The sequence below is a fragment of the Patagioenas fasciata genome, chromosome 9 (genome assembly GCF_037038585.1).
Source record: "Patagioenas fasciata isolate bPatFas1 chromosome 9, bPatFas1.hap1, whole genome shotgun sequence".
NCBI classification, from domain to species: Eukaryota; Metazoa; Chordata; class Aves; order Columbiformes; family Columbidae; genus Patagioenas; species Patagioenas fasciata.
In genome coordinates this window covers 20,889,262-20,901,397 of record NC_092528.1, presented here as the reverse complement: position 1 = coordinate 20,901,397, position 12,136 = coordinate 20,889,262, and the positions used below count along the sequence as shown (strand labels likewise).

The 12,136-nt window shown below is 38.9% G+C and overlaps 1 protein-coding gene across 5 annotated transcripts in view; it reads left to right on the top strand.

The window, feature by feature from the left end:
* Positions 1–10,620, top strand: part of TBL1XR1 (TBL1X/Y related 1) — a 114,031-nt gene extending 103,411 nt beyond the window's left edge. For all 5 annotated transcript variants that reach the window (XM_071812585.1, XM_065844394.2, XM_065844395.2 and 2 more), the window contains 4 exons: positions 2,214–2,341; positions 2,525–2,690; positions 3,533–3,634; positions 5,248–10,620. In XM_071812585.1, coding sequence (XP_071668686.1) covers positions 2,214–2,341; positions 2,525–2,690; positions 3,533–3,634; positions 5,248–5,274 — 423 coding nt within the window. In that variant the 3' untranslated portion in view covers positions 5,275–10,620. The remainder of the gene's footprint in view (positions 1–2,213; positions 2,342–2,524; positions 2,691–3,532; positions 3,635–5,247) is intronic.
* The last annotated feature ends 1,516 nt before the right edge of the window (positions 10,621–12,136 follow it).

Sequence of the window (12,136 nt, the reverse complement as noted above, 5' to 3'; positions counted from 1 at the left end):
GAGAACTTGTTACAGGCTGCCACCCTGAGACTGGGAACATGATTTATTAGGTGCTTTTAGCTGTTTACAGAATCAGGTCGTTAATCATTAAGCTGTCACGCTTGATGGTTGCTTTTGGTTAAAAGGAACATTTGGAATGCCTGTTGTGTAATGCACACAAGAATGAGTGACTGGCTGCTTTCCTGGTTTTCTTCTGTTTTCCTCTTTTTTCTAGTTAAAATATTTGGCATATTGTTTCTTAAGAGACTGTGTGTACTCCTTTTTTCCAGTTCATCAGGAGTCATTCTGTAGTTTTCAACTGCACCAGCATCTTTATTCGAAATAATTCGTGGCAACATGCTTGCTTGTAGAATGGGGGCAAACGTGGGAATGTAGGCGGTGCTGTAACTTACACGTATGACTTCAAGGAGCACTAGAGAACCATACAAAAATCCTTCCAGGTTAGATACACTAGAAGAAATGAAGTTGTTGATGCCTAGCAGGACCATGCCATTTCTATGTTAGAAATACCTTTCCATTACTCCCAAACTGCTTTATTTTTATAGAGTGTTTAGCACTGTGTTTGGTAGAGTTTCAGGATATGGTTTTTTATGTTGACAGCACTGTTCTGCTAATGACCCTTGGGGCAGTTATTTCCATCCAGCTCACTCGTGTCTAATCAGGGACAGGGAATGGCTGAATGAGTAGCCAGATATCCCCTCCTCTGCTGGCACATGGTCAGGCTCTTGCAATGGGAACCACCTTATCAAAATATAAACATTTAAGCATTAAGCCTTCAGTCTAAAGCTAGATGTCTAGACATCTGTAGTCAACGGAGCATCTAACACCACCGAAGAGCAATTCATCCTTTCCCGAATTAAGTGTCTAATTCACATGTGATGAGTAAACTCCTGAGAGCATCAGTTGTTCTCCGTTGGCAATGGATGGAGTCAAACAAGCCAGCTTAAACTGAGTATTTAATGCTTAGGCAGCTGAAACTCTGGTGAGATGAATTCCAATCCAGAGCTCAATCTGTTGCTGCTGCCTCTTACTGAGTAAAGAGGTGACAACTGGGAACATGTCACTGTTTGTGGGCTCAGGCAATTCACTTCTTCGTCGCTGTTTTGAGTTCAGCCTAGCCTGGAACTAATTTTGTTTTGTTCAGGATTAACTGGAAGACCAATTGCTTGTAGATAAGTCTACGCATCATTAATCACTTGTGGATCACTTACTTTTCAATGGCAGTAGGAAGGGATGTCAGGTTTTGAAGCATACGGAAGATGCTTAGTGATGTGTTTGTTATTCTCCCTTGTGGTGCCAACTAGATGTTCTCTAGTGCAACCAATGTGGACTCTTCTTCTATACTAGTTTTGGGAAGAGATGCTAGATTTTGATCACATCAATTTTAATTCTGTCTGCACATTGAAAATCAATTTCCTGTTTAGTGAGGCACCAATTCTGAAAAGCATAATTCAATAAACATGGACTTCAATTGCATCTTAAATACAGTTGGGCTTAAGCATGCTCCTGTTAGCTTTTTCTAACAAAAGGTGAGCTAAAAGCACTACTGAAACAGATATTGTTTAAAAAAGCATTCCATTCATTAGCTACGATAACAAGTTTCACATTTAGGAGAAGGTATGAACACCTTCCAAAATCCCTTCTGCAAACTCTTAAGATAACAAAGTTACTGTTTGTTGAAGATGATCATGCAGGAATTGGAGACCTAAGGAACTCTGTGAGGTACTGAACAAACACCTGACAATGCCATAATGCTTTTGCAGTATGCATCTATGGTTTTGTGTGAAAATGGAAAATGTCTCTACTATCCCTTTATTTCACTCAGTCTGTGTAGTAAGAAGTTCATTTTAAAATAGGACTCTGATATTTTGTCAACTCAGACCTGAACATATACATACTGCTCTTCTCATTTTAACATCTCTTCTCATCCCTGCACTTTCTAAGGGGCTTGCAGTTAACACATGCAGATTGGTTTGTATGGACGGTATCTTTATTACTCATTAACTTCATTGGGTATTTACAACTCAAAGAATGGAGGGTACTGGAATAATGCTTGTCATAATTACTCTAGAAACCCAGCAGTCATAGCAAATGTTTCCTGTGGCCTAAAAAGTAGAAGTCAGGCTGCAAATGATAAAGAAGAAAGATGTAAAATGTATTTTAGTACATTATTGTGCTAAATGACTTTGTGTTTTCTTCCATTTTTATCATAGATCTGGAGTATGAAACAAGACAGTTGTGTCCATGATTTACAAGCACACAACAAAGAAATTTATACTATCAAATGGAGTCCTACAGGACCGGGAACAAATAATCCAAATGCCAATCTTATGTTAGCAAGGTACCATTTAATCCTGGTTTTAAATGCCTTTTAAGCATTATTTTTACTTCCCTCTTTACATATGTAGTTTTACAGAATGTTTTGAAGCATGTAGGATACTTTATCATATTGTGTCTGTATTAGAAACAAAAAAATATGTCAAGCTGAGATGTAATTAATCTGTTTTTTTTTTCCCCTTGACAGTGCATCCTTTGATTCTACTGTTAGGTTATGGGATGTAGACAGAGGAATTTGTATTCATACTCTGACAAAACATCAAGAACCTGTGTACAGTGTAGCTTTCAGTCCTGATGGCAGGTACCTGGCCAGTGGCTCCTTTGATAAGTGTGTACACATCTGGAATACACAGGTATAGCTCTTTTGTCTGTTCAGAAGTTTGTGTTTTGGTCTTTTCCATCAGCACCCTTCAAACCTTTGTTGCTCCATCATCTTTCAGTCACAAAGAACTTTGCCATTCCTAACATGCTGATTCACTTTCTTTTTGTTCTATGGTTACTTCTGTTAATGGATGTACATTTAATTTCTCTCTCTTTATGCTTGTCTGTGATGAAGTAATAGTTGTCTTTACATTGTTGAATGTATTTTGGTGGTAATGGTGTTTGTTTTGGTTTGGTTTTGCTAAGTAAAGACAAAGTGTCTCCAGTAACAGGTTGCATGCAGAAATTGTCTGTGTTAACTCTGAACTTTAAAACTCCTTATAAAACAGATTTGCTGTGAAAATGATGACTGGATGTAGACATTAAATTTCACCGAAAAACAAGAGAATGTAAAGTGAGAGAAGATGATGATGGCAAAATGTTTCTGCAAAACTTTCTAAGAAAGGACACTATTACTTGTTTTGTATTTCTGACCAAAAAAGGACTGATTGCAAAGGAGAATCTGAAGACCTCATTGTTAGGCAGGATGTGATCTCTGGGTACTGGGAATTAGATATTAATTTTTGAAAGGCTCATTTTAGTAATTGGAAGTAGTCATGACCATCCCCAGTTTTGCCTGTTGAACACAAGAGATCAAGATGCCATAATTGTGTTTGTCCCGTCCTTTAACTGAGATTGTCCACGAGTTTCATCTGGACCATTTCTTTGAAGAATTCCAGCTTTTAAAAGCAGTGAGGAGGTTTTACATGCTGTACAAATCTTACTTGTTCACTTGGATTTTGTTATATTAATTACATGTTTTGTCCCTTTTTAGACAGGTGCCCTAGTTCACAGTTATCGGGGAACAGGAGGGATTTTTGAGGTTTGCTGGAATGCAGCAGGAGACAAAGTTGGAGCAAGTGCTTCAGATGGTTCAGTAAGTGCTGCTTGACTTGTTTGGCATTCTAACAACAGGCATCTTTTGGAAATCTTTGACTAACAATGGAGACAAAATTTCCTTCTGTAGCTGAATTTTAATAGAGTCAGCTCACGTGTCGATTTTCACACATGAGCATGCTGTAATGCTGGAAGGAGAATACGTCTTTATTCCAGCTTAATGCATTACTATTCTAAACCCTCCAAACAACTCACAAAGTGAAGATGCCTCTAATTTAAATTTTCTCTCCCTAGTGGGGATTACCATGGAAATGTGTTCATTGTGGCTGGTCTTTTTATTAAATAGTCTGGAAACAAGCTCATATTTGCCTCTTTGCCCTTTTTGAGTGAAGATGTTCAGTGTAGGTCATGTTATTGCAATGCATGATAGGAATGGAATATCTTCTGCATTGCCTTCAACAGAAGGAGCAGCAAAACAAAGTACGAATTTCTCAATGCTCAGCATTAAAAAGTTCCTAAAAATGAGAGGAGCTATATGTAAATACCAGTGTGCTTACATTGCTTAGAAGCAGCAGGGAATAAAATTGTGTGTTTAACTAATCATGAACCGCACCCTCTACCATCCCACAGTGGTGTATTGTGGCATCACCTCTTAGTTCTTCTGACATTGTCCTGCAAAGTACTGCAGTAAAATATTAACGCGCAGTTCTTCATAACAAGTACAATAGGTGGTATTTTTGCTTGTGCCTCTTTTGCCATGGTTTTAAAAGAAAGATGAGGAGAACCTAAGGAAAAGCAAAATTAGAACAAAATAAGAGTGTTAAAGGAATTGTATTTTGAAGCACTGTAGCTTGAAGTAACAAATGTCAGTAAAAATCCATCCTGGTAGCTTTGTCCAGAGTCTCGGGTCATATCATAGCACAGGTGCCAAAGTGTTCTCCTGTCCTGTGTGTCTAGCTTAGAGTGCAGAACAGAAAATAGGAAGTTCTGATTTTTAAGTAGACTAAACTCCAGAGAATTAATTGTGGTTGGTCTTTCATATCATTTTAGTCTTGTAAGTATGGACAATATCATAAAAGGAACAAAAACTCAAGGCATATTCTGAGTAGAAATTATCATTCCACCCTGGGTGACCCTTTTATATACATGCAGTGTAACCTTTCCAGTCTTCCAAATAATTTGAACCCAAGAGGCTGATTATACTTGCAACAGATAGGTTTTCATTTATTTTTTTCTCTTTTAAAAATGTTGGGTTTATTTTGTTCTATATTGTTTTCTAACCAAAGCCCTCCACATCCTGTCTGTTGTAAATATACTTATAGCTCATAATAACTAAGCGAATAGAGGCACATCTGAACTGTTTGATGACTAAAAGCGTAGCTTGTGTATGGTTCTGTTGTACCAGTAGATTTCTACATCTGACAGGACTAGAACATTAAGTTGAGGCAGCCGTACCCTCAGCAGGTCTGCCTGGGTGCTCATGACCGAAGTGCTCACCTGGCGATTTCCCCCCATCCCAACATTCAGAGGTACCAGGTGAAGCTTGCACAATGCATTTCACAGGCTTTGCCCAGATATTTCACCCAGAATTGTATAAAGTTTGGAATATTGTGCAACATGCAATTTCTGTATATGTGTTTCTTTCTCTTCCAGGTTTGTGTATTAGACCTACGGAAATAGCGCTACTAGTTGGAAGCCATGGACCGACTATGAATGTGTACATAGCCAAAATGACTGTCCCTGACCCATGTACTGCTATAGTCCCAATTGAACCATGGCCAGTCCACTACAGCCAAACGTAAAAGAAATATATACATATACTGTATATATATTAAAAAAAAAAAAAAAAAAAAAAGGAGGAAAAAAAAAAAGAGAAAAATTACACCCTGAAGAGGATGACAGAGTTTTGTCACAGCTTGTGAATCCTGTTCACCAAGTGCTGGAATCTGCTGTGCCCCAAAATAACATTTAAAGGTTTTGGATATGAAAAACAGAAGAGAGAGCGAGAGAGAGAGAGAGAAAGATACTGTATACAGGAGCAGACCCATATACATACCAAATGCAGAAGATACTAATGGCAGCCTTCATTACCCCTTCCCCCCATTACATCCATTCTGACAATGGATTGTGGGGTAGTTTTGTTTTTCTTCTCGGTAGTTGAGCAGTTTGTGCGTTCAGAGCAAATGGACTTCCAGAAATCTGCAGCAGTAGGGTTTCTTTCTTTGCTTTTAAGCATCGGGTTTTCTGTTTTGTTTTGGTTAAGTTTACGGATGCATGAAGTAAGGGAGTGAATTAGTTTCTTGTTTGTTTTTTTTTCACCTTGGAAAAACATGTTTCTTTGAAACATATTTTAATGCATTCTTTGAAGAGGTAGGTTGAACCTGAAAATGTTTGGTACATTTTGTGACTCCCAGAGCACAATTTTGTGAACAGAGGGAGGGTGGAAAAGGGATTAGAGAGAGAGAGAGACGGAAGGAGAAAAACCCTTTTTGAGGTGTGCTGTTTCGTGTACTGCTCATCTACAAAGTATGACAGTAATGGGTATAATGCTATGTTTTATTTTCTGGTGACATGGCTGAAATGCAGTCGTTTCTTATTTGGGACATCATTCTGCCAAACTTAAGAACAGAAGGGCACAAAAATAAAACAGAAAAGAAGAATACAGGGATGCAAAAAAGAAATTAAAAAAGAGGATAAAATGCATCTTCTGTTGCTTTAAGACCATAGCTAAAATATGGTTAAATTGTGCACTATTGTGAAAAGGAGCAAAGTGTAGTTGGGGGATCATTTTTAGGAGGGTAAGATCTTTCTGGACAAGGGTTCATGCCACAGCTTCTCTGAGAGTTGCCCGTCATTATCTGTAGGAGCTTAGATGTATAATTGTAACCAAACTCCAGTATTAAAAGTATCTCATGTAATTTTTCTTTATTAAAATAAAATCTTTGGCATATATTTGATAACACTGCCATTAAGAGGCAAAATGTTTACTACCTTAGATTTAAAAAAAAGAAAAATCTTAAACAGAGGACTTGCTTCAAGTTTATTTTAATAGCAGTGATTCAGCTTATTTAAAAGATGAATACTTGCACTAATTCCCCTGCTGCTCCAGTCCTGCAGTTTATTGTATCTTGTGACTACATTTTTTCCAAATATAGGGTAGATGTAAGCTGCTATTTTTTTAATAATCACTACTATATAGTGTCTTTTACTCTGTTTACAATATCAAGTATTTTTCTTACAATGACAGATGTATATGGCAAACCTTTTTCTGCTCATGTGATTAAAAGTATACCGATAGTGATTTTATTTGTAAATGATAGCATGAGGTTGTGTTTACGCGTATGTGTAGTTGAAAAGGTTGCATCAAATTGTGCATAAGATTCCAAGAGTGTAAATTTATAAAAAGAGAGGTTGTCAAATTAACGTCACAGGCATTTACTGAAGGAATGGTTTATATTACAGAGCTTTGCAAAGTTATCAGTTTTATAACACTATTTCAATCACAAATAATTTTGTGGCTTATGATTGCTAGTCTCTAACCTATTTTTTTCGGTTTTTCTTTTGTCATTTTTTTTTATTTCCCCCTCCAAGTTAGGTTTAAATTGGTTTACTTCAGATAATGCAGCTTTGACATTTTAACCATCATTCTTTAGGCATTGATTTCTGCTATTTCCATGGAATAAACACGACTTGAAGCAAGTCTGAGTTTGGCTAAGGTAGGGTAGCAGTTTGCCAGTGGTAAGGAGAAGTCAACAATCCATTCTTTATATATACCCCAGGAATTTACTACTATCATACACAGCATTTAAAACCAACAAAAAGTCATATCCGTAGAGACAGTCATCTGCGTTGGTTCAGTGCCAGCTGTTTTTAGGGTTTGGGAACATGTTACAAATGTTTAGAGCAATTACCCTGTGAGTTACAATATCTGGAAACCTAAGATACGGAGTGTCTGGCACTTGAAATATTGCTTTTCTTGCTGGAGGTCCATGACTGTGGCTGACCTCTGTCATTTAATGAAAAAAAAATAAAATTCTGTGCAATAATTTTAAACTGTGCTCCCAGGAATAGACACAAATGTTTTGAGTATGTTTAAGCTGCATTTTTCGTTGAGCAATGCATTTGTCAGTTGCACTGAATTTAGACCTGAAAGTCAGAAGTGATTCTCGATAGTACTTTTGTATTTTAATATGGACAGTTTATTCATTTTCATGAAAGTTATCGGATGATTCTTTCAGCCCATCTAAACAATTGTGGTGGAATTCTGTGACGTAGCTGCAAATCACACAGCCATGTTTTTAGGGTATTGCCATTTTCCTCTTTCTCAATCATCAGCTCTTTTGGTTGTAATTCTAGTTGCTCAAGCATAGTATCACATATTCAGAAACAGATAGAACAGCGTTTCAGTATCACAGGTCCAGGGTTTTCAGATGCTTGAAGCACAGTCCAGCGGGAATGTCCTGTCTGCTGACCGGAGCGCTCTGGACGCGCAGGCTGAGGCCCCAGCCTGGTGTCGGTCAGCAGAGCCCCGCGGCACTGGAGTGACGCCGCTTTCCACCAGCAAAAAGATCTGTTCAACTGGTGTTTTATTGTTGTCCTTTCCTAGCATGCCACAGTGCTGCTCCTGCTCACACCTCTTCTCGCCTCTTGTTTCGTACACCGCTGAACGCGTGCGTGCAAGGTGCCCTGGGTTCTGTGGTTACGTGAAGCAAGAAGAGAACCATGACATTAATTATTATCTTTTATAGCACAAAGACCTCGTATTCAACGGTGAGGTAGACTATCCAGATTGTTCCTTTAAATTGAGTATGCCAAATGTCAGTAAGGCCCGGACTTTGTATAAACGTATGTGCAGTCTGACATACCGAGTAATTCTGCTGCACCTGTTTTCCAGGCATAAAGGCGAACGTGTGCATAAGCCTTTGCATACATTACAATTCCTGTTTTTTCCAGTTCACCATGTTAATGGGCAAATATCCAAACAGAGGATGAAAGGAAGGGGGAAAACTGGGCTCAGAATTAGTGATGGAATAAGAAATGAACTGCTCTTGAGTCTGCTGTCTTTCTATGCATCCATCTCAGCATCCCGTTTCTCATTTCTGCATAATTAGGTCCAAGTTTCTGTAGAGTTCGTCTTTTTTCTATTTTTACTTTACCTTTTTCTGCATTTTTAAATTGATGTAAAGATTCCCAACCAGTGGACTTCTTAGTGTAGTTAAGGGAATATCTAGGTCCTCATAAAAGCTTTTTTAGACTCTTTGTAATGTTGATAAACTCAGTTTATTCTGGGGCTACAATTGTGCAGGGTTATTTAGCGTGTCTACTAGATGATTGGAAATCTTACATGGAACACTAAAAGTGCCTCTTTTTCTGGGTTGGGTGGAGGGAGGTAATAGTTACCAGAGTCAGAATGACATGGCATTTTGAAGCATGTTTCTTGATTTCATGACACTTTAATGCATCTTGAGAGAAAGGCCAAAGATTTCTACCAATTTTAATTAATTTTCATTTTAAAAGCACTCCTTTTTCCTTACACTGCTTACCTCATGCTAGGGTATTTAACGGGACATTGTACCTTTGAAATGTTCTTTGTGTTTAGGAAGAATAGTAGGTGGCATAGGGTGGTTGTGCCAGTTTGCCTACGGAGCAATCTTAGCAGCCCATGCGTTTAGTTCTGCTGAATTGAAGGAGTTTCATTAAAATCACAAACTGGGTTTTTCGACTTGTAAATAAAAGGTTGTATGTTTTTGTCTGTTTAGCGAAGAGGAGCCTTGGGACCCGATTTTTTTGTTTTGTTTCCAATCTTTACTTAACCAGAAATCCCATCGTCTTTCACTTCAGGAGGAAACCTTGCCAGAATAAGCATTGGAGGCATTGGGTCTGTGTAATATCGCACCGCGTAGGTTAAACGAGCAACATCTCACCCCACCCAGACCCCCGTTGGCCTCGGGGGATTTTGCCAGAGCAGGGCCTGCCGGGTTCAGCCCGTGTTCCTTTGTCGCTGACAAGCGCCATCGCTTCTCCCTTCACAAAGTCCCCTAGAGCCGTTCCCGGGGGCCGGTTCCACACTCTCCAGAAGTCTGAAGAAAGCAGAAGCAACATTGTGGCATGTTCGAAGCAAATATGGCTTCGGGAGACAGCAGTAAATCTCCGCCGAGATCCCTGGCATTGCCGCAGGAGAGAGCCGTGGAGCCGTCTCGGCTTCTCCCTCGAGAGCGAGCTCTGAAATACCCGTTGGCCGCAGCGCCCGCGCTGCCGGTCTGGCGGAAGGCAGACGAACCAGGAAAATCTGCCGTTTCTTGCAGATTTAGTGTTAATAGTGCTTCAGATCAGTAGTTTCGAGTACATAATTCGCTTTCTCTGCCTTTAAGTTTGAAGCTTGACAATAACGTGAGGCATGTTTTTGTGTTTCTTTTTTTTTTTTTAAATATTCATTTTTACTTCATAATGTTTTTTGACATTTGTGGGTAAATACAAGAAAACAGTCTGCATGTTGTTGCTAGTCCAGTTGTACTTTGCGATCTTGTCCTCAACAGACTGCAGTGTGCAGAACAGTAATTCTAGAATACAGAAGTAATTTTCTCTCTCTCCTGACATTGACATTGTAGTTGTAATGGTTTCATTTGGAGTTACAAATCCTTTGGGTCTAATTCTGTGAGCCTACCTATAGCACTGGATTAAAATGTCTGCATCATTTCTTCAGTTATCCAGTTAAATTACAACTGTTGTAAAAGTGTAAACCAGCCCATGACAGTTTTTTGTACTTGTTTAAAGGACTTTTATTGTTCAGTTTTCATGATTATTGTCTAAAGAAGACTGATATAGATGTTCTATACTGTCCTGGACCATGTTAATTACACTTTATGATGTATTTTGGTTCTACATCACAATGATTTGTCCCCAAGGCCCTTGTATCCCTTCTAGGCACATTTTCTGTTGCAGTTTCCCTTTGCATTGTATTGCTTTGACAACTGTAATTTGAATCAGATCTGAAAGAGGTCCAGAATAAAATATATTTTGATATTACTTTGACTGAACGTTATATACCAGTAATTTTACAAGCTTGGTGCAGAAGATTTACAGGTGACTAAGTTGGGAAGTGATAGACTGAAACACTATTTTTAACATTTATTTTGGCACATATTCACATAAGACAATATCTAAGAAGCAGTGGGAGGTGGTCCATTGTACAGCTCTGTGCTCTTTGTGAGCACACAGTAGATACTCTGAAACAGTGAAGCCGTCCTCTGCCACCGTGCACCGCTGTGCCTTGGGTTTAGACAGACCAGTTTCTCACATGTGTTTTCCATGCTGCTGCTTCTCTTACCCACACACTTGTGGAAGAGAAACAGAGGCCAGTGGTGCTCACAGGTGCTCAGGAGACTTGGGAGCAGTGGGAGCAGGCTCCTGTGTGGTGATGCAGTCTCACGTCAGAGACATCCATTCTTACAGGGTGATTCGATTTGATCATGCGAAGGAACGTTATTTGTGTTACTGTATTTCAGATATTTGAAACCATTTAGATTTACACATGGAACAACATGCATCGATCTATACGTAATGATATTTTAATTCCTTTAGAATTGTGGGTCATGTCACAATCTGAAAGAACGGACCCAGATGGATTTTCAATGTTGCTAGAACTTTATGGTGAAATTCCTACTGTTGAATGTAGACTATTTATTTGCTAGAATATGTTCGGAAGTAATAGCTTTATTACTTCAGTAATATTATCAAAATCAACTTATTTTAATAGGTTGAAAATTGCTGTTGAAAAACATACCTAATGGCTTGAATATAAAGCAGGGACTATAGTTTATTGGCTCAAAACCAGCCTTGGATTCCCTTTACCTGAACCTTGAGCGTGCTTCAGGTTTTCTCTGTCATCGTTTGAATTTTGAGAGCAGAATATTGAAGCAATTTCATGTTTTTGAGACAGACTGTTCATTCTAACTAATGCCATGATACAGAAGATTTGTGTCTTGACATTTCATCATTAGCACAAATGCCCCCCTGTGGAGCGTGGCCACCCGGAGGTGCAGGAACCACCGAGCAGTGACGCGGTACGTGGACGTTACACCGGCGTGGGGGTGATGCTCACCTCTGTTCTCTGAGGAGGAGATGGGATTCCAGGTAGGTGCATTATGCCATTACTGTCCAAATCTTCCCTTTGAAGTTTAGTGGTATTTGTGCTTGAACAATGTGGGCTTTGTAATTTTGTAGGAACTTGTGGTCTCCGATATTCAGAAAGTCCAGGTTCCCTACCTCACAGGGAAATGATTCAGTGGAAATCTAAGCAACATCTTTGCTTCCCTGATGTCAGCACAAGGCAGCTGTAGCAGAATAATAATTTAGGAGGATTTTACTGATGATTCTATAGAGAAAGATGATGGCCCAGTTAGTGGATTTGTTCTCAAGCAAAGCTGACCCAGGAGATCTGCACTGCAGATCTTATTTATCTCACTAACTAGAAATTAGTACTGTAAAGAATTGTCTGAAGGATTAAAAAAGACATGTTTTCTTAATAAACGTAGTGTGAAAA